The sequence below is a fragment of the Crotalus tigris genome, unplaced genomic scaffold, assembly GCF_016545835.1.
Source record: "Crotalus tigris isolate CLP2741 ecotype Arizona unplaced genomic scaffold, ASM1654583v1 scf7180000018432.44079421565:4894166, whole genome shotgun sequence".
In the NCBI taxonomy this organism is placed as follows: domain Eukaryota; kingdom Metazoa; phylum Chordata; class Lepidosauria; order Squamata; family Viperidae; genus Crotalus; species Crotalus tigris.
Genome location: NW_024096999.1, coordinates 3623482 through 3645961, shown reverse-complemented (window position 1 = coordinate 3645961; position 22480 = coordinate 3623482). Strand labels below are relative to the sequence as shown.

The 22480-nt window shown below is 43.2% G+C and overlaps 1 protein-coding gene across 1 annotated transcript; it reads right to left on the bottom strand.

Moving 5' to 3' along the window:
• Positions 1-2611: 2611 nt before the first annotated feature.
• Positions 2612-21370, bottom strand: N4BP1 (NEDD4 binding protein 1). Its single transcript, XM_039352435.1, has 7 exons — positions 20857-21370; positions 11165-12867; positions 7233-7363; positions 6891-6987; positions 5981-6088; positions 4789-4896; positions 2612-3532 (listed from the first exon to the last, which is right to left on the bottom strand). Exons 1-7 carry the CDS (start codon positions 21136-21138, stop codon positions 3214-3216), a joined length of 2748 nt encoding a protein of 915 aa, XP_039208369.1. The 5' UTR covers positions 21139-21370; the 3' UTR covers positions 2612-3213.
• Positions 21371-22480: the final 1110 nt, after the last annotated feature.

The window sequence follows — 22480 nt, the reverse complement described above, 5'->3', positions numbered from 1 at the left end:
GGAAAACATGTTGCACATTTGTTTTATCTTTCGTAGGACATTTTAAAAACATACTGGGCAATCGTTAAAAGGATTACCTCCGTAGCACGTCTTCTAGCATATCTTGCCTATAGCAGGATGGCTGGGGAATTCTGGGAGTTGAAGTCCACAGGTCTTAAAAGTTGCCAAGGTTGGATCATCCCTTGCTTAAAGCCTTTTCAAAGCAAAAAAAAAAAAAAAAACCCCTAGCAAATGCAACTTCAGCCTTTTGAGTTTCGTCTTGTGTTCCTTTCAATGGGGGCCCAAAGTCAAAAATCAAATCCTTATTCACATCCTATATGTGATCCGTTTCTTGGAATTTTACCCAAGAGGTTCAGGTCATCAGGTGGAAACACAAATAGTGCCATTAAAAATGGGAAGGCAGAAGTAAAAGCCAGTTACTGTCAAAACCCTGGTCCTAGAACCACAGAGAGCTGCAAAGAGTGGTAAAGGCAGGCCAGTTTTCTGGGGGCCCAAAATGTGGTCATGTGACTCGGGGGGGGGAAAGTCCAGAAGTTAGAACTCTGAATCTGCATCATCAGCCTCTTTTTGGTCACGACTTCAAAGGGTCGCGAAGGGACCGGTCCTAAATTGAGGACTACAGGCAATCCTCAACTTACAACTTGCTAAGCAAGACATTGGTTAAGTGAGTCTGGCCCCATTTTACGACCTTTCTCACTGCAGTTGACAATCTAGTCACATGGGCGTTAAGCGAATCCGGCTTTCCCATTGACTTTGCCTGTCAGAAGATCACAAAAGGGGATCACGTGCCCCACTGGGACACTGCAACTGTCATAAATGTGAGTCAGTTGCCAAGCGTCTGAATTTTGATCACGTGGCCACGGGGGATGCTGCAATGGTCATTAAGTGATGATCATGTTGCTTTTTTCAGTGATATTGTAACTTCAAGCAGTCACTAAATGAACCCTTCTTAAGTCGAGGACTACCTGCGTCTTTATTAGGGAACACCGCTCGCTTGAATGTTAAGAATCTGCCTTGGACTCTAGTTAAAAGCTTTGTGTTTTTCCGTTTTATAAGCATTTTACCAACTGCTTTAGACTCTAGCCCAGAAAGAAGCACAAAACGACACTAATCCATAGGTGATCTTCCAATGGATTAATGAAAACTCACAAGGACTGTTGCAAAAAAAATAAAAATACTAGATTACATTGCAAAACTCATGGCTTCTTATGCAAAAGCATGAGCTCAGGATGACTTAAGACAAAGTACTGCTTTGTAAATGTAAAACATCAATGGACCATGGTAGTTTTCGTAAATAACAAAGTCAGCCCAACCCTGCTGTGAATAGGCTGTGCTGGCAATTCACCCCTTAATGACTTTTTATTTCATGGACCATTAAAGATTGGCTCCTGTATTCCCACCATTAGCTGTTAATTAACCGAGTCAATAGCTGTTGCATAGTCCAAAAATCTCATATAGACATTTTCTTTACTGTGCAATCTGTGTGATGTGAGCTTTGCAAAAATATTTTGTTTAGTGAAGGATGAGTAAACAAAACAGCTGATAGATACATCTGCAGTATATAAATAGAACAGTGGACATCTCTTATCATTTTTTAAGCAGATAGGAATTCCTGGGGAACTGGAACACACGTTAAGAGTCTTGCACTGAATGTGCAGTTTCTCCTACAGCATGCGCTTGGACTAGCAGAAACAGGCAAAGAAAGAAAAAAAAATGTCCAGTCCTTATTTGCTCTTAGTTCTCCAGATTTTCAGACATCGATGTTCCCAGGTTTAACTGCAGGCATCCAATATGAATTTGAAAATTTTGCATACAAACTACCATCTCTGACGTGCTATGGAGATGTAGGTTCCCATCATACAAAAGATGACTACATTTACAAGGAGACTCTTGTTAACAGTCATAGGTCTCCTTCAAGAAGAGCCCGTTGTAAAATTTTGCATCATGTGCAACTCTGCACCTTATACTTTTTTCTCTCTCTTTCTTAAGTCCACTGATACCCAGCCCTAAGTTGCGTAAAAAATAGGTTTGATTTCAGAACTCTAGATACCATATAACGTTAAGTGATATATTACCATCAAATGAGATCCAGACAAGGACGATCTTACAGGGCTTTCAAAAGGCACAAATTGTCTACAAATGCTATGTTTGTTTGAGGTGTGTCACAGAACACCAAGTTTATATTACCCTATAAAAAAAAACCTGGGAATGAAATGCCTGCTTTTTTGTTTTTAAAAACAAGGAAGAGTACAGGGCATCATCAAAGTTAGCGTACAGAGTCAGATTGAAGGTTTCCCTGTGGTAAATCTGCCATTTGAAGCTAGCAATTTGCTAACATGCTCTATAAAGTTCTCTCCAGTGGCAATCTGTCTTCCCAAAAGATTACAGGAGACAGGATGCTGCAGTTCTCCTGCACCAATTCTTCAGAGGTTTCACCACGCGGATTTAGGCCAACTCACCACGGCCAACTTGGCACAAGACAATTTGCCATGGTTAACTCGCCACGGGACAACTTGCCGCAGGACAAAAGTTACATAATAATAATATAAGAAAGGATGGAAGAGAATCATTAAATAAAGGATGCAAAAAGAAGGGCAAAATGAAATGTGAATGACCCAAATTAAAAACCATTTTTTTAATAATTTTAAATAATTAAATACAATGGTTGGATTACCCCTTGGCCAGTTGGCCCTGGCAAGTTGTCCCATTCCATCACTATGCCCCCCCCCCCCACTTCATTTCTGAGCCCACCTCAAGTTGCTTGCATTCATCTAGGTTCCCTTAAATGTGCAGTTTAATAAGGAGCAAACTCAGCAAGGAGAATCCAGTGTAAGAAATTAAATCCATTTATCATGTCATTTAGTCCAGAAGTGTGCATTTACTTTCAGCAGAATTCAGAACTGCTTTCAGGTCACTTCTCAAAAAACAAACTTGCAAACGATTTAAAGCCAACGCCTTAATAAATACTTTCCTTTCAAAAGTACGCCATACAAATTTGTAAAAAAAGAAAAGGAACAAAACGTTAACTTAAGTGAACAAAGAGGACGTCTCAAATCCTCTCAACATTGGCATTTTTTTTTTTATACAAAAGGATTTAAGTTTTTGACTATTCACAGATGGCCTGACTTCAACTCAGATGCATCCCTTTACATTAACAATCCAAACTGCAAAACTGAAAAGTTTTTTTTGGGGGGGGGGGGAGGTTTTAGTTCATCAGCTTAAATCAAGTACCAACGCAGACAACGCATTCATGTCCCTCATGTGGGGGTGCTGCGCCAGGATCTCCTCGATCTTCTCCCTCTGCTCTGGAGTTGGGAATATTTTTTTCAAGGCTTCTTTTAAACGGGTGGTTTCGCTGGCGGATCTCGGAGGTGGGGGGAGGGACGTTGTAGGAAACGGAGGCAAGTTTGGGAGGAGACCCAAAACAGGGTTTGGGAGCAACTGTCCGCTCCCTTCCGACTGCATCAGGAAGGGCGGTATTCCCAAAGGAAGATGACTTCCGCTTGCAAGGCTGTGCTGGGTTGGCATAGCTCTGGAGAAGAATGGAACAGCATTCAGTATGAGGGTCTTTGATTGGTGAACAAACAAGCCACCTTGCCCAAGGAAGATGGCCTACCATCAGTCATCACAAAGATAGCCAATGTTTGATAATCTTACTCATTTGGTGTCTTTGAGTCAGTGTTGACTCCTGGCAACTGCCTGGACAGGTCCTTGCAGTTTTCTCAAGCTTTCTTGTCAAGAAGAAAGCTTGGGCCAAGCTTCCTGTCTTTGAGCCTCAGGAAGGACGAGACCTCACAGTCTCCGGGTTTCTAGACTGAGAACTTTAGCACTGCACCTACTTGACTCTAAAGCAGTGGTTCTCAACCTTTTTAATGCCGCGACCCCCAACCGGTCATAAATCGAGGACTACTCAACTGGTGCAGCACCGTTTGCAGACTGGGGCTTTTGGCGGGCTCAGCAGGGCAGAGACAACCTGGACAATTCCTATTGGCTTTTGAAAGCCAATAGAATTAGACTCTATTCAAGAGAGTCTATTCTATTGGCTTTCAAAAGCCAATAGAATAAAAGGGAGTAGTACAGCTAAGGAAAAGGGGGAAAAAATGGCGGACTGCGTTGTTTGGCGACCCCCGTGAAATAGTCGTTCGACCCCAAATGGGGTCCCGACCCACAGGTTGAGAACCACTGCTCTAAAGTATTGTTCTTACTGTAGCCTTAATGAACCTTTAGATCCAATTGGTACTTTATCAGAATAACAGAATAATAGTTAGAAGGGATCTTGGAGGTCCTTCTAGTCCAATCAAGCAGGGAGACCCTATATCATTTGAGATAAGCAGCCAAGAAAACTTTAAAAAGTTTTATCATATCCTTGTGACTCGGCACAATTTATTTTACGGCGTCCGTCTTAAACTTTGACATAACTGCATCCCAGATCCATCTGTTGCGTGCTCTACGAGACCAGGAGTGATGTCACATTCACAAGGAGTCTACCACATTTCTAAATGCAAGAGACTGCTACTGCTATTGTTACTTGGCTTATCTTAACGGTGTACGTGTGTGTGTGTGTGATGCAAATATACCCACCCCTTGTACATTCAGTTATGGCAACAAAAGATAAAACAAATCTGAGAGCAGAGCCACTCCTGCTTGTGCTAAGCCGGTCACGTCTTTTCTACATCTCGTGATCTTTTCAGTTCTCTGCAGGACTCTTTTTTTTTTTTTTTTAATTTCTGTTTCCTCTTTTGGCAAGAGAAGAGAAAAGAGTTTGGGAAGCCCCTAAAAACTTCTTACCTGAAACTAGCTTCCTCCTGAAGAAAACGGTCCAATCCAGGTCCATTTCGTCCCAGGGGGTCATCAGGCACCATGAAAATGTCTCCGGCAAAAGTGTACTGCAGAAGCCTGGCAGCAGCAGAAGAGAGGGAGGATTGTAATAACAGAAGATAAAAGCAAAGGTTCCCCCTTTTCCAGCTGTGTCCAGCTTTAGGGGATGGCGCTCATCTCTGTTTCTTAGCCGAGGGAGCCAGGGTTGACCAAAAACACTTCCATGGTTATGTGGCTGGCACGACTACAGCAGTGGCCAAAACGGTGGAAACCTTTTTGGGAAAAGTGTACAGTAGAAAATGCCACCTTTGGTTAAGTTTCCACTCATTTTTCTTCTAATTTCTTTATAACTGTAGCCTTGTTCACTGAATAATACCATTTTGCATCGCTTTCTGGGCAACCAGTCAACTCTTTGCACCGTTACCTTAATTTTATTGTGTTTTGCAAGCTCACTAAATGAAAGAACACGCACAAAAAACCCCCAACCGACTTGATAGCGATCACATAACCCACTGACACATGTCCTCCTCTCAGCTTCAAAACATAACATCAATAACTGAATCCTTCTGTGATCTGATTGGCTCATTGCCAAAACAAGATGGCACCTGATTGGCTCTCTAAACACTCATGCTCATTGGCAAGTTGTGCTTCCTTTTTCTGGTTATTTGACCATAACGTTTTATAGAATACAGTACAGATAATTGAACAAACTTTGTTGCATTACATTCTTGATTAAATTATCTTTCCATTGATACATCATTTTATGGTACTGCTCCCCCCCCAAAAGTGGTGTTATTGGCCATCAAAAAAACACTTTTCCCAAAAGGTTTCCACAATTTTGGCCACTACTGTATATGCTGAGGCACACAGAACGCTGTTACCTTCCCACCAAAGTGGTATCTATTTATTTACTTGCACTTGGATGCTTTTGAATTGCTAGTGGACGGAAGCTGAGGCAAATAACGGGAGCTCACACCGTCATGCAGCACTCGGGCCTTGAACCCAGGCCGCAAGCTGACAAGCTCAGCATCTTTGACCGCTGAGCCATATTACATATGGTGGCTAAGAAAGCAGCTACAAAAATATTATAGAGAGAGGTCACTATTTATTCACACACACACACATACACACACACCAGCAAGGCGATCAAAAAGGCAAGTACCTCCTCTGAATAATCTCCCTCCACGTTGGGGATTCGTCTACAAATTCTCTGAAGTTATCATTGGTGACGATAACACCTCCAGTTTTTTCAGCAAGGTGCAGCAAAAATCTACAACACATTTGGGAAAATCAGTGCCCAGGCGCTGAATAAATTTTTGTTAAAAAAAAATATTGAAGCATTTAAAGGAGTAGAATAAAGAGCTACGTTAAAAAGCAGAAAGGGATATAGTAGTCAAGAATGAAAATTTAGATTTTATAATCGCACACTTTTTTTTACATTGTTTAAATAACAAAGAATTTAAAGTTATCATAAAATTTAATTCATTTATTAAATTTGTAGAAGTCTCTTCATTATTTTTTCTCTATTGTTTTACCTTTCCTTTTTCGTTTGTGTGATTACATACTTCTATCTTTGGAACAATGACAAACAGTGTTGATACCAATATTAATAATGGAGATTTATAGAGATTCCCAGCTAATCGATAACATAATAATAATAATAATAATGCACTCCATAAAAACTGATGGCCTGATTAACATGAAGTTTCTGGGCAAACGTTGGTCATATCCTATCATGAAACTAGTGATTTATCACCACTTCCAGGATAATTTTAAAGTTTTTTAAAAAAATAAACAAGGGGGGTGATGGAGGTTTACTTTGTGATCACTTTGGGAACTAATTATAGCTGAAAAGAGATCTATGAAAATTTTAGTGGGAAAAAACTATTTTAAAAAAAAGAAAATCCAATATAGTAAATTCATTTATTCTATAGTCATCATCTGACAAAGCAACACATGTTAAAAATATATAACTTTTCTAGTGACCCCCCCCCCCCCTTCCTAGAGGACGTCAGTTGAGTAGCTTCTCTTTCACACCACCAAGAGTCAGAACTGGAAATAACTCTCTTTACCTGTCATCGTGTGAGGCAATTCTAGCCCCACATACAACTCTTGCTGGGGTAAGTGCCAAAATGCCAACATCTTGTAGCTGGGTTAAGAAATGCTGCTCTATGGGGGAAAAAAAAGAGGGGAAAGAAAAGAAGAGAATAAAATGGATATATTTTTTTTATTTTGGTAGGAAGGTACCAAATAATCCCAATGACTTACTTTAAGTTCATCTAACCATCTTATTAGCTAAGCTTGGGGACTTATTGGAAAAATGAAAGTTGACATTCCAATAAGCAGAAGGTATGACATTGGAGAAGTCTGTCTTAAATCCACAGGTCCAGGATACAGTTCTTTTTGTTCCTTACCTGTGCTATTAGAATCTTTCCGCGTCCGCCACTGTGGGACAAAAACTGTAATCTTTCGGTGGCCACGCTTCCAAAAGTAATCAACAGCAATTGCGATTCCTCGGCAGGAAAAGAATTTTTGCAGGCCGTGGCTATCGGAAAAGAGAGAGAGAGAGAGAATTATTTCTCAATCGTCGTAATCTTCTATTTGTCATAATCGGCTATCGAATTCTTCCACCAGGGGCAAATGTTATAAGAGGCATGCTAAACCAAAATCAAACCAAAGCCTATCCATTTCCCTCATTCTGCCCAGTCAGAATTGAGTCAATAAGGCAGGGGTCTTCAGACTTGGCCCTTTTATGACTTGTGGACTTCAGCTCCCAGAATTCCTCAGCCAGCGTGCCTGGCTGAGGAATTCTGGGAGGTGAAGTCCACAAATCATAAAAGGGCCAAGTCTGAAGACCCCTGCACTAAGGAATAGTTTTTTTCCCTTTTAATGACCCTGTAATCCCTTGCTTTGGGGTGGGGTTGGGACAACTGATTTTATTGTCCGGATGCCCTTCCTGATGCCTTCGTGGAGTTCACAGCAGACAATTACTCATTACGCCCAGAGAGAGAAATATCTGCCATTACCTAGGATCGAACTCACAGCCTTCTGATTGTAAGGGGATAGCTCAACCTTTAGGCCACCACGCTGCTCTCACTAAGGAATAAATACAGTTTTAAAAAGGCAGAAGAAATGATTCCGCTTTGATCAGAGATTGTGCTTGGAAAACCAATGTTAGTGAAAGAATAATAGCTACCGTATTTTCCGGCGTATAAGACTGGGCGTACAATACGACCCCCGACTTTGGAGAAGATTTGCATGGTTTAGAAAGTCGTCTTATACACCGGAAATTACAGTATATCCCTGACAGCAGCAGCTGTACAGAAGCTGTGATTATGCCAAAATTATTCCGCTTATTCAAATACTGTAACTAAACATATCTGTGCCAGAATATCTCACACAATTATGTCAGGCATGGCATTAGCGTGTTACTGTCAGAATGTACCACTCAGAGTTGCTTGTAACAGTGAGAGAGGTAGCAGGTAAATTTAATAAATAAAGAAAATGTACCGCCGCGCTCCCTTGTCCCCATCGAACGCACAGGTTTGAGGCGAAAATTTACAATTAACAATATAATTTGAACCTTGAAGGTTATCGCTATAGATATTTCCTTCCTGTAAGTTTGTCCCCTTGCAACAAAACAGGGAGTGCAGGCTTAGAAACTGGAAAGACCAAGATAAATCAGAACCATGACTACATGCTTTAGATTTCCTTCCTTGTACAGAAGACTTCCTTCAAAATTTTTGTTAGTCACTATCTAGCCATGCATTCTCCCCACCTCTTTTATTCCACTGTTCTCCAGAATTAAAAAAAAAAAAACAGGAAGAAGCTTGCCTGAGGCCAAGCTAAGAAACAACCAAGATGTAAGTGATCTAAAATGGGTTCTAGGTTCAAATTTCAGATGGATGCCAAGCCAGTGTGGTGTAGGGATTATGGTGAGAATCAGGATAGCACAGGAAAGATGGGGGGCATAAAATTTAATAAAACAAATAATAAAAAAAATGTGTGTTCAACTACAGACGGAGAAGCTAGATTCGGACTTATAACCACATGATTTGTTTTGCTGGCCAGTGACCGTAATAAAGATCATAGTGCCCTCTTTTTTTTTTTTTTTTTAATCTATAACAGTAATTCTCAATCTCAGCACCTTTAAAATGTGTGGACTTGAACTCCCAGATTTCTCCAGCCAGCTATGCTGGCTGGGGAATTCTGGGAGTTGAAGTCCACACGTCTTAAAATTGCTAAGCCATAGCCCAGTGAGGCAGTTTAGACTGAAGGTGGAAACTTGGTCCAAGACATTACACTAGAATGCTCTGGGGTGATCACGTGGTCATAAATCCAAATCTAGCTTATCCAATGGACTTTGCAAAGTGCAATCACGTGATTGCAGGATGCTTCAACGGGCTGTAAGTATGAGCTGGCTGCCAAATATCTGAAATGAGATCACCTGACCACAGGGAAGATGTGGCAGTCCTAACTTTGAGGATGGATTGTAAGTAGCTTTTTTTGAACTTCAAGTAGTCATTAAATGATTGATGGTAAGTCCAAGACTTCCTGGGCAGTACAGAGGATGAAACAAATGATGCATTTGTCCCTGATGCTAGAGGAGTGCCGGCTTCAGAATGAATTTATTGCGAATTTCACTTGCAATCATTTAAAGTTTTGATAATGCACGTACTTCCTTGTGCTTAAAATAGTGAGATCAGAGATGGTAAAAAAAATGGATGCTCTGCTTAAGTGCCATATCAGGGTGAGAATAAACTTAAATTGGGAATTTCAATAGCTACTGTATGCATTTGTGCACCTGTGTAAACACACTTATGTGTAGCATATACAGTATACAAAACAATGACATGAAAATTGCAAACTTGGGGGCAAAAAACGCCACAATGTATTTCCACTGATTTATGTATCAAACGATATGAATCAAACTGACCTTTCTTGCTACTGTTGCAAAAGACCAAAAAAACCCTTTAAAGAGTGTACTTCCTCTAACAAGAACACAATTAAATGTGTTGCATAGTATGACACAGCTTCCATATTCGTACGGTTTCTCTCCCCAGTCTCAATCTGGGGGAATCCACCTCGAATTTAACATGAATCATAACTGCTACTGTAAGTATTTTACGAGCTTTGTGTCAAGCAAGGAGGCCAGTCAGGACAGGCCTTTAATGTACTTTGAAAAAAAATTGATAACCTGAGAGGCCACAGGCTGTCTCGTCTTACTTATCTCTGGGTCTCACAATTTTCGAGTTTTATTTTTAGAACTGCAATTTCATTTAAAGCTCTGGCATTAATTCTTCTACATAAAGGGGGCGGGAAAAATCCTCAAATCCTCAAATCATGTTTCCTTCTGCATATACAGCTAAAACGAACAAGGTTACCTAACAGTGCAAACACGCTCCTGTGTGTAACTTCTGTTTATTTCAACTGTCAGTGGATGGGATCCAAACCTGGAACAATAGTTATCACACTGCAAGCTGTTTTCCAATGCTAATTTAAACATGAATCATGGGGACCATCCAAGAGGCAAGTAGGGGAAGGAAATAGCAGACAATGTAAATGTAAGCAACAAAACACGGGCCACTTGCAGCTGTAGAGATTATGGCGTGTTCTTAAGGTGATGTGGATGCTAACAGACCCACAAACCTCATGGGAAATTCCAACTATGGCACATGAGTGCATAAAACAGACATGTCAAAGACAAGGCCCGGGGGCCGGATGCGGCCCGCGAAGTGGTTTCATGTGGCCCACGAAGCCATCCTGGAAACAGTGAGGGAACAGCCCCCTCTGCCTTGGCCCTGGCCCAGGCCTGCTGGGAGCCAATGTACAATTTTGTGGTGGCCATCTATACTGAAATGCATTCAGTCTTAGTTCCACAAGGCTGTCCAGAATCAGTGAGGAACCAGCCCCTGCTGTGTCGGCCCCGTCCCCTGGGTGCATGCTGGGGAGGTGTCACCCTTTGTGAGGAATGAAGAAATGCACCATTTCTTCTTGGCACTTGCCCCAGTCCCACCCCTTTTCTGCCAGAGACCCTCAGATCTGTCCCACTCCTGCCCTTGACGGGAATGATGTAGAGCTGGCCATGCCCACCCAGTAGGCCACACCCACTCCATCCACGCCCACCCAGTAGGTCGCACCCACCCTGGCCACACCCACCTGGCCCCCCGAGGGCAACCGCAATGCTGATGCGGCCCTCAATGAAATTGAGTTTGGCACCCCTGGCATAAAAGGTCCTTTCCATTATATTTTTAATTCATTTATGGTGCTCCTTTCCTTTCCCTGCCCTGCCCTGCCCTTCTTCACTCTGCATGCTTCTAGAAATCTAAGGATCACCCATACTCACGAAATTGCAACATTGCTGCCATCTATTACGACGTATTTTAAGTGGGCTCTCCCTGGCTCGTTTTTCAGTTCCAGCTTGTACGGCGTTTTCAAAGCCTCTAGAAACCTCTGAACCCCAGTGACCGAAGGATCTGCAGGGTGACAGTACAGTCCCCCCATCTTCTTTTCTGGATAAGAACTTCCTGGCTGCAGAGGAGGGGTGGGGTCTGCAAAGGGCTTTGGTTTTGGGGGAGGGAATTGCTGGGCTCCAAGCTGCCCAGGATGGCAATTTTTCGGTGGGTCCTGTGTCGCTGGTGATTGGTTGAAACACCCTCGAAGGACCAAGTTTTCTTTCTGAACTGGTGGCTGTGTGCTCTCCCAGCCACCCCTGGCTACCAAGATCGGATCTTTGGGTTTCTTACTGGCTGCCACCTGTGCGTTACTAGAGGCGTTCACGAAACCATCGCTTTCCACCTCACTCGCCTTGCTACCCTGTTCTGAACAACCCAGTCGTACTTTGCTGAGCTCTTTATTCGACGATTTTTTGCTACCCGAAAGAGCCGTTCGATTTTCAGTGTCTGAGCCACGGATTTTGTCTTCCGTTTTGCAGGGTGCTTGAGAAAAAGGGACGACGTTTGCATTTTGGGGCCACTCCGACGGGCGGCCTAGATCTGGGTGGACCCTGTTGCCGGGACCGTCTTTATTTTTCTCTGCCTGTGCTTCAATATTCTGGGACGTAGCTCTAGACGTGCCTTCCTCTTCCACCCCCGTCTTGCTCTTTTTCTCAATTTGTTCGAGAAGGAGTAAGGGCTCAGCCGACTGTCCGTGTTCAGCAATCACCGTTTCTACAACTTCCTCAGAGTAGCCCATGCTTTTGAAAAAATTTACCAGTATCTTGTACTCCATCTCCTCGCTGATTTCATCACCGTTTTTAGTATTAAGTGACTCGTTTGCATCCGAGACCAAGTCTATCACCACTATGTCATCCTGTCTTTTGCAAGACGTCTGCTTGCATTCCTGGTTGCTTTCAAAAGAAAACTGTTTTTTTGGACGCCTCTCTTCATCATCCGAGGACCGTCTTTTACACGACTGCCTTTCTTTCGAGGCGGACGTCTCCAGAGAGGTTAGACCATTTATAGGTAAAAAATGTCCTTCTGGCGTATCGGGGAAAACTGTATCCATTTGCTTGGCTAATTCAGAGACCGGCGTACCTGCATTGTTCCTCGCTTCCTCCTGCGCTGTTCTGCCCTCGCTGCTTACTACAGATAGTTTCTGAATCTGAGTTGGGTGTCTTAACGTCCCATCGGACGTGCCAGAATCTGCAGCTCGGCCTTCTGTTTTGCCGCCTTCGTGCTGTGCGAGACTCAGCAGCTCTTTCTTGAGTGAGCTTGGCAGGATCAAGAGGTCCATCATGTATTTATCTGCGTGAGCTTCAACCAGATGCTTGAACTGCTTCTTCACTTCCGACTCCGTGACCGTCGGCTCGTTCAGGTTGTTTTCGAAGAGATTCACAAACTGCTGAATGTGGCTCCTGGCCATGACAACAGGCTCGGTACAGCCTTTAATACTGAGTGTCCCGATCTCCGCTATAGTAACGTCAGCAGATGTGCCCTGAATAAGGCAGTTCAGGAAGAGGTTTTGTGCTCCTACAAAAATACAGTGCATGTCTTTCGGATAATATTCCCTCTCTTCCAATTCGGGCTCACAGATTCCTTTAATATATTCCTACAAAAAGAGAGAGAAAAAAAAGCACAAATTAAGGCAATTTGATGACAGTTCAGCTCCTGAAATTTGTGCCTTATTAAAGCTACAACTCTTAAGCTCTTTCAACCAGATTACTTGTTGTTGTTTTTATTGCTCTTTCTCCTGCAGGAGCGGAGAGCAGATTGCAAGCAAATAGTACAGGTGAAAACAACCTTAATAAGACTATCAGCCTTCATTTTTACAAAATGGGCGGGGAATCCTTAAATTAGGATGTTGCCAAGTGTGAACCTCTATGAGAAATCTAAGGAGAATCACTCCTGCACAATGAGTCAATCAGATTTTGTATGAAAGAGTTTTATTGCACCTTGAAGTATAATTTGCCCCCTTTTCTTGTGTGTGTTGCTCTGTGCTCACCTTGCGCTGAATTCTAACAACATAAAAGAGCTTTCCAGATTTAATTACCTAACATTTATACTCAAGTGCTGAGAAAAATAGAAAGAAATGTAGTATGATAATTGAATTGTGCCCCGAAGAGATCTTTTTATAGTAGTTGCAAATATATGAAGCCAAACAATACAAGGTGCTTTAAGTGAAGAGTGTGCATCTCATTCAGCAGAATGCCAGAGAAAATAATTAGTCTCTTCATTTTCTAGAAGGGCTATCAGTGGAGGCCTGTGCTCATTGTGATAACATACACGGATTATCTATAGCTTCCCTGCTGCAAATTGACTCTTTTCTCAAGGATGTGTTTGCTAAACCAAAGATGTCTGTAAGGAAATATTTCCCAGAAAAATAGATGACCGCAATCTTCAGAGACCCGTATTAGTTTAAAAATCCATGTTAATCACATTTATTGTATCGTTTATGGAACCTCTCTTAACAATTCTGCATTCATGGGACAAAATAATTCAAGATTTCAGTCACCAATGAGCTGGGCTCACTGGCTCATTAGTTTCATTTCAAGATAACCTTTCTATTTTTACATCCCCCGGAATGGTGAATTTCATGAGAAATGAATGACTTAACCAAGGCATTTCCATTCAGGAATACAGCAATCACCTGGATGCAATTTCCCAACAGAATTATCTACAACACCCTTACCTACTGTAACTTGCATTATTCCCAGCCAGCATGGTTTCTGCTAGCTAGGGATTATAGTTTTTGTCCCAACATGTTGGGAAACATACAGGAAAGATTACTTCAAACATGGAAACTTCTTTTGTGTAGCCAACAACTCTTCTTCCAAGTGTTAAAATAGATTGATATTTACAATAGTACATTAGTTCCTGCTGGTTTCACATTTTCCTAACTAGGAATGGAAGGAATCTGGCTTCACCTGGAATCATCATGAGAAGGTGATGATTCATAATGGAAAGCCTGTACAGGTAGTAAATATATTTCAGTAACTTCTTTATTGTTCTGAAGCGTAAAGGAATGTAAATTTTCTAGTATAGAACACTTCTGTCATGGTTCCGACAGATGAAACTCTGCTAACATCGGATGTTCTTGCTTTGACAACGTCCTTTAAATATTGAGGTCTTGACATTTATCTGTTAATTTATTTACAATGCATCTAATCCAGCCTAATCCTAGAAGACTCTAGGCAGCGTACAACAAAATAAAATATAAAGATTCACATGAAAAAAACCCCAAACAATAAATTTAGAGGATGAAAAACTCCAAGGACCACAAGGGACCCAAAGGCTTGTTGGAACAATATTGTACAACCCTGGCTTGTTTACAGAACATTAACAAGGTACAGAGAGCGTGAACCTCCAATAGGAAATTCCACAAAGTGGGACTGCCACAGAGAAAGCCTGTCACAGTCTATACCCACTGACCTCAAGAAATGGGGTGAAACGGAATTTTAAAAGAATGTCCTTTGATGATCAGATCAGATAGGCAAATTCAAGGCATTACTGGATTTATTAAGCTTAAATGAAATTTAAAAGAGCCCGTGATTTGTTGGCTTAAAAAATAATACAATGATACAGAACAGAATAATAAGAGTTGGAAGGGACTTGAAGATCTTTTAGTCCAACGCCCTACTCAGGCAGAAGACCCTATACCATTTCAGACAAACAGTTGCCCAGTCTCTTCTTGAAACCTCCAGCGATGGAGTACCCAGAACCACTGGAGGCAAGCTGCTCTACTGCTTAATTTTTCTCACTGTCAGGAAATTTCTTCTTAGTTCTAGATTGCTTCTCTCTTTGGTTAGTTTCCATCCATTGCTTCTTCAGGTGCTTTGGAGAATAGCTTGACTCCCTCTTCTATGTGGCAGCCTCTCAAACACTGTAACATGGCTATCATGTCACCCCTAGTCCTTCTTTCTATTAAACTACACATCGTGGGAAAATCTCTTCACAGTCCAAAATACCCACCGCTGCAACTCTAAATAAGGTGCCTCTTTGGGTTTGCTTCCCTTCTGCTTAGGATGCATTGCCCAATCCTAACCCAAGCCAAAATACCAAGAATTCTCTATGCATGTCTTATTTTTTACTTCTGTAAGTAAATCGTTTCCTCTGAAACAGCAAAGAATGACTTGAGTTTTCACATCAGAGAAAAATCTGGTTCCGCTATTAGTAGTTTCTGCCTATGACCCGCCCACCCTATCCCATTTTAATACATCCCAGATTTTAGTAGTAAAGAATATGGAAGTAAAGGAAAATCTCTTCAGTGTACCAGCAGCAGAAGTAGTTATAGTGGCCTTACAATTATGAAAAAGATTCTACTGGCTACAGTTCTCACATCTCTATCATGGCTACAGTTTTCAAAGATATTATCTTTTATATTTACAATTGAAGCAATAAGTATTGCAACATTCCGGTTTTACCCTGGAAATATGAAAGAGTTCCTAGTTAAAATTGTGTAAGTTCAATTGCTTATGCAATTGGGCAACCAATTAATATCAAAAGTCTGAGGTTTCTAATTTGCACGCTTATTCCTATTTTCAAAGGTCTATTCAGCAGGAAAGGGGGAAATTGGGGAACATCCAGTTTGACCAAAAAAAGATATGTTTCTTATTGTCAACCATAAGACTATACTTCATGAGACTATACTTCAAGATGATATATCCAGACATTTTAACTAATTCGAAATATAGGAGGACCTGGCTAAATGATTACAACACAGTGAAGTTAAAACATTGTGTACAAATTCCTAGTTTATTTTTAGTTCCAAGTCAATACCGACTTTCAGGGGAGAAGCCACAAATGGCCAGGAGACCTAAAGGAGAATCTGGAATAATTCTGGCTACAAATGTTAGATTAACGACAACTAGGAGAAAGCCCCTTTCTTTAAAATTCTATTTATAAAATGCAATATTGTACTACTCTGATCTGAACAAATCCCTTGCTCGAACGGCTGTTGATTCATGAGTCGGGAAAAGCAAAAGAGGAGCTGTCCAACAGATCACCTCTTTATTTATATATTTCTGATTTCCTGGCAGGTTACAAAATGGGGCAGAAATCTAGTTACGAAAGCCCTCTCCCCTACTGCCAGCCTGAGAGGGATTTCTCCAAATCATATAATAATCATTATCAATTCAAACTCTCGGGCGATAATATTAGCAACGGGACCAAAATGGATGTCCTCATTCTGACTTTTAAGAGGGACGGTGTGTGACCGAGCAAAGTCTGAGCCGTCAGGGTGCAAGTTCCAGTTTCTGGATGAATGAAACTTCTGCAGCACTTTGTGCTTCACAGGCAAATTAGACGCCCACTAATTGTCAAATCATGAGTATAAAGCACGTGCTAAGGGTTCTTCCTTTCTCCTGGCTAAGGATTTCAAAGTACATAAAGGACTTCTGTAAGTTCTGTACATAACTGGTAGGATTCTGATCCTACCCCTGGAAATCAATCATATGGCCATTACGATTTATCACTTAGCCTCAGAAAGAGGCACAGCAAAGCAATATTTCCATGTCTGTAACTTTCTTTTCATCTTTTATACTTAGAGATGCATACTTTCCTACAAGCCACTTCATGTCTTTGTTTACCAGTTAACACAGTGGTTCTCAACCTTTCTAATGCCGTGACCCCATAATACAGTTCCCCATGTTGTGGTGACCCCCAAGTGGGTGTGGCCACCAATAAGAGGGAGTAGGACAGCTAGGGAAAAGGGAAAAAAATGGCGGACAGCGTGGTTTGGCGACCCCCGTGAAATGGTTATTCGACCCCAAATGGGGTCCCGACCCACAGGTTGAGAACCACTGAGGTAACAGCTCAAGTCTTTTTTCTCTGCACTTTTTTTAAAGTAATCTCCTACTCACTCCATAATCTATACTCAAACAGTTGTATTAATACAGGCATTTCAAAAATGAAAACACCTAACACAAGTCCGAAATAAAAGACCTGGCATGCTCTTTATTATATTAATATGAAATAGTCATTAGAGAAGGGCTGTATTCTTTTCACTGAAACAGCCATTTATTTCAAACCACAGTGGAATTTTAAATTACAAATAATATTATTTAAGACTTAACCAGAACACGAGGAAGAAGAAGTGGTCATGCATGAGAGACAGCCTTGAACACTCTGTTAAACCTCCAACAGCTAAGAAAGATCAAGGGGAAACTACTGTACAGAAATTTTAGTAAAATATCCTTAATGCTAATCTGGGGTAAATAAGAAAGTTTACCCAGTGTCATTTACGGTGGGCAAATTAAAGTGAGCATTTCCAGCGAACAAAGAGAAGTCTCTTTGAATGATTTGAAAAACGTCTTCCCAGATTTCTTTTCATCTGGACAAAGCTGGCATTGAGGAGATAAGCTGCCAACTGGCTCACCCATTATCTCTCAATTGTCTATGCCTCCCCTCTCTTCCATCTGTTTCCCAGCTGCCCCACAAACTCTCACAATCTCTACCTCATACAAAAGGTGAAAAATACACAGCCGGCTAATATCCAAGTTCTACAGACACTGTACAACGCAGGAGGGGGGGGGGAAATGGAAGTTGTCCAAAGTTCAATGCCTGGCATCCTAAATATCAAGGATCCATAACATTTAAGTCTTTGATTCAGAACCCAGGGAACTACTACCGGTCTGCACAGACACCACTAAGCTAAATGGACTTATTCTTCCTGCCTGCTCAGAACTATTTTTGCAATGGCAAAAAGCAGACAAAACACAGGACATTCTTGATTAGCCCTATAATAAATCATGGCAATAAGTTTTTTCTGAAAGAGCCCTACCTCTCAGTTTGCTAGGAACACCACAACAAGGTGTTCTACTTCTTTGTTCAGGGATTTTCTGTTATAATAAACAAGTTCTATGTTGTCCCAGTTTTTTGTCTCTGTGTCCAATAGAAAGGTCAGGCTGGTGAATGGTTAGAGGGAGATTTTTCCTGGAAGGCAGGAAGAATACAGCTTCTCAAAGACGGCTGTTCTTCCAGCCAACGATGAAAGCCAAATGGTGTTGATCCCACATCTTGGAATCCAAAGGAGCTGAACTGATTGTTTCATCTCAGTAAAAGGACCTCCACCTCACAATCACTTGATTATTGACCCACCAGAAGCCTAGAGTCTTTCAGATGAGAGATTTCCTCCCTCATGTTGATGCAGATATCTGTCACGGGCACACCTGCAGAGAGGCATACATGTGAAATCTGCTGATGTACACAAATGTGAGATCTTATCACTTCCTGCCCATAATCTCGGAGGTAAATTACAGCCCTCAAGATTAGCAGTCATTTGGGTCAGACCTGTCCTTTCTACCCCTTCATGCACATCACTTGGATCTACTCTTTGCTCAAGAAGGGAAAATTGATAAAGTTTTGGCTGGTATTGCCCAACTGTGGGTGTCCCCCCCTCATTAGACAGGGTGCTCTTTTTTATACATGTTTGTGCATGTGTATTATTATATTTTAAGATTTTGGCCTATCTAATTCTGATGGATTCTGGATGATGTACAAAACCAGGGGAAAAAAATTAAATCAGTTAAACAGCCCAGACTAAAATGATCTAATAAACAATAAAACCAACAAAACGAAACAGAGGACTTAGGCAAATAATAAATGTCAACTTCAGAAACCAAAGACAGGTTTCCAAAGCTTTCTAGAACCATACACATACATAAAAGCATTAATACCTATTCCTAAATAAATATTAAAATACATCTTGATATCTAAATGAATTTACATGCATAGATACACAGACACATGCAAGTCAGATGGAGTGAGGAGGGTGGGAAAGGTTAACACGAAAATATTCTCCTAAAAGAAGTGCCATTGCAGACCCAGCCAACATTTATTTATTTACCAAATTTATATAACCCACCTCATTTGCGGGTAACTCTTGAGTGACAAACAGACTTACAACTAAAAGCTAAACAATCCACATAATCCAATCATTGGAACCAACTAAAGACAGTCTGAAATCTGTCAGGCAGGGGAGCACCTACTAACATCAACCCTTGTGTACCAAGCAGCCATTCAACGGGCTCTACATTCCTGTGGGATTTGCAGGCCTAGTGGCAAAACTAAGTGTGGGGTCCTCAGTGCTCTCTGAGTTTGCTTCTTTTCTTGCAAACATTTCATGACCCAGCTAGGTAACATCTTCAGTGCTACAAGGGAGTGGAGTTTGCTCTCTTTTTCTATACAAATAGCTTGCCTGGTCAGCGTTAGTAGGAGTTGTGGCTGCTTAATTAGGCTGTTGTTTACCTTTAGCCTATTTGTCTGAGTTGACAGTTCCTTGATCGGGGTCTGGTTTACTGTTTGATTGTTGGTCTCCCAACTAGAGCACCAAGGACCCCACGGTTCAACCTTGATCTACGCATATCCTCTTCTATCATTCAAAACCTAACAGTGTTGAGGCCTTCTGGAAGGTCAACAGGTTGGGGGAGAGAAATGATCTTTCAAGTGGAGCCAGGGGGGAAAAGGGTCTCCTTCAGAGTCCTGTCAAACACAGCCCCTTGGCAGGCGGGGACCTGCTGGGATGGGGAGATGGGACCAAGGAAAGGCAACCCCTCAAATCATCATCGCTCCCTTCATCCCAAAGGTCCTTTACAAAAGGCAACTGGGACTTTCTTCGTTCTTTTTTCCTTGAAAACGTTTCAGAGTGCAAATAATCCTTCTGTTTCCCATCATTCAGTCTGACCCGAAGAAGCTTCTTGGATGAGAAGCAAGACTCTTTTCATCTGGACAAAGCTGGCATTGAGGAGATAAGCTGCCAGCTGGCTCACCCGTTATCTCTACATTGTTTATGCCTCCTTCTCCCTTCTGTCTCCCAGGTGTAAAATACACAGTCAAAAGGAACTGCTTGCCTTCAGGAATCATGGGCACTCCATCACCGGAGGTTTTTAGCCAGAGGCTAGACAGTCCCTTGTCTGACATGGTATAGGTTCTCCTGCTTGAGCAGGGGGCTGGACTAGAAGACCTCCAAGGTCCCTTCCAGCTGTATTCTAACTAATATCCAAGTTCTACCGTCACTGTACAGTACAGGAGAAAAAAAGAAAAAGGAAAAATGTGCAAAGTTCAATGCCTGGCACCTTAAATATCAAGGATCCACAACAGTTAAAGTCTTTGACTCAGAACCAAGAGAACCCACAGGTGGTCCTTGACTTACGACCACAGCTGAGCTCAGCTTTTCTGTCGCTAAGCGAGACATTTGCTCAGCGAGTCTCGCCCCAGTTTACGACCTTTCCCGCCACATTTGTCAAGTGAAGCAAGGCAGCTGTTCGGTTGGGAACAGGGTTGTTAAGCGAAACGGGGCTTCCCCCATCGACTGCTTGTCAGGAGGAGATCACGTGACCCCCGGACCCACGCTGCGACGGTCGTAAATACGAACCAGCTGCCAGGCATCCCACTTTTGTTCATGCAATGGTGGGGATGCTGCGATGGTCATAAGTGTGGGAAATGATCTGTTAACTTACAGCGGTCACTAAGCGAACGGTTGCAAGTCGAGGACTGCCTGCACTATACGGGGACAACCCTGCCTGGATGACCGAGATTCCCCCCAGGCGTCGCCCTCCTTCCAGGGGCTCATCCCCAAGGAGTCCCCCCCCCTCCGGCCTACCTTGGCGCTGCACACTTCCTCCCGTTCGCCCAGCAGGCTGAGCCAGATCCTGCGCCCGCCGGTGCCCGGAGGAGCCCAGCCGCCGCTTTTCGCCGCCTCCAGGAAGGCCAAGTGCACCCCGAAGAGCCGCTCGATGCAGCCGCGGCTCCGCTCCAGGAAGACGCTCTTCTCCGCCGGCGCCGTGAACTCGTCCAGCACCGTCTGGGGCCGGGGCCGGGCGGCGCCGCCGCTGAGGCGACCCTGCTCCTCCGACGGGGCGGCTGAGGCGCGGAAGGCGGCCATTAGCGAGGCGCCCCGCGGCCCAAGCGACTCAAGCGGCGGCGGCAGGGAGGCAAGCAGGAGGAAGAGGAGGAGGAAGAAAACCGGCCGGGGCGGCCGCCGCGGCCGCTTCCCATCGCTTCGGGCCTGACAAGAGCCGCCACTGCCCGGGAAACTCCCCTGCGCCGTCGCTGTCGTCGTCGTCGCCCTCACCCCGGAAGCGCCTGGGCCTCATTGCTATGCAACCGTGACGTCACCATGAAGCGCCGAGGCGACATACAAGGAGGGCGGGGCCGGCGGCCGCGGTGGTGGTCGCCGCCGCAAGCCACGCCCCCTTCCTCTGTGCGTCGCCTCTGCCTCCGCACGCACCTTGGCTCTTTTGTGACTCGTAGACTTCAACTCCCAGAATTCCTGAGCCAGCCATGCCTGGCCCTGGGTGAGGGCAAGGCGGTGGGCGGTGGGCGGTGGTCGTCTCTTTGGCGTGGGAAAATGGCGCCTCTCTCGGTTGTGGGGGCTTCTTTTTCCGTGCTGTGGCTTTGCGGCTCTGTGGTTAGAGTTCTATTGTTTGGTGGGGGCGCTGATGCATGGCGGGTGTGTGTGTGTGTGTGTGTGTGTGTGTTTGTGTGTGTAGGAAATGGAGGTTTGTATGAAACTATCAAATACTTTGGCCACCTGATGAGAAGGAAGGACTCCCTGGAGAAGAGCCTAATGCTGGGAAAGATGGAGAGCAAGAGAAGAAGGGGACGACAGAGAAGGAGGTGGCTGGATGGAGTCACTGAAGCAGCAGGAGTGAGCTTAAATGGACTCAAGAAGATGGCAGAGGACGGGAAGACCTGGAGGAACGTTGTCCATGGGGTCGCGATGGGTCGGACACGACTTCGCAATTAACAACAACAACAAATGAAACTATCGCAACCCAAGGAGCGGTGCTGCCTCTCTGTCTCTCTACAGGCGGTCCTCGACTTAACCACCGTTCATTTAGTGACCACTCCCAAGTTACGGGCTGAAAAAAAAAAAAGGCTTTCTAAGACCGTTTTTCACACAACTGTTTGAGAGCTGTGTGCAACTCTTGTAGAAAACGTAAGAGACTTTTACGAATTCGAGAGGGTTTTAGCAGAGAGATTTGTTTGGGCAGGTTCAGAAGCAGTAACAACAAGCAATTCTGAACAACGAGGGCGGGTTCAAACTACAGTTTTATACTTTCCCTTTCTCAGGAACAAGGGACCACACATAGAAATCTATGTTGTATTTCGTTCAGTTAGTTTCTCACAGGCATACAATGAAGAGAGTTTTGCTACATACTTTGTTTCTAAATGCAATGCGCATTTGGTTAGTCACCTATTTGCTAACACAGTTTTATTCTATT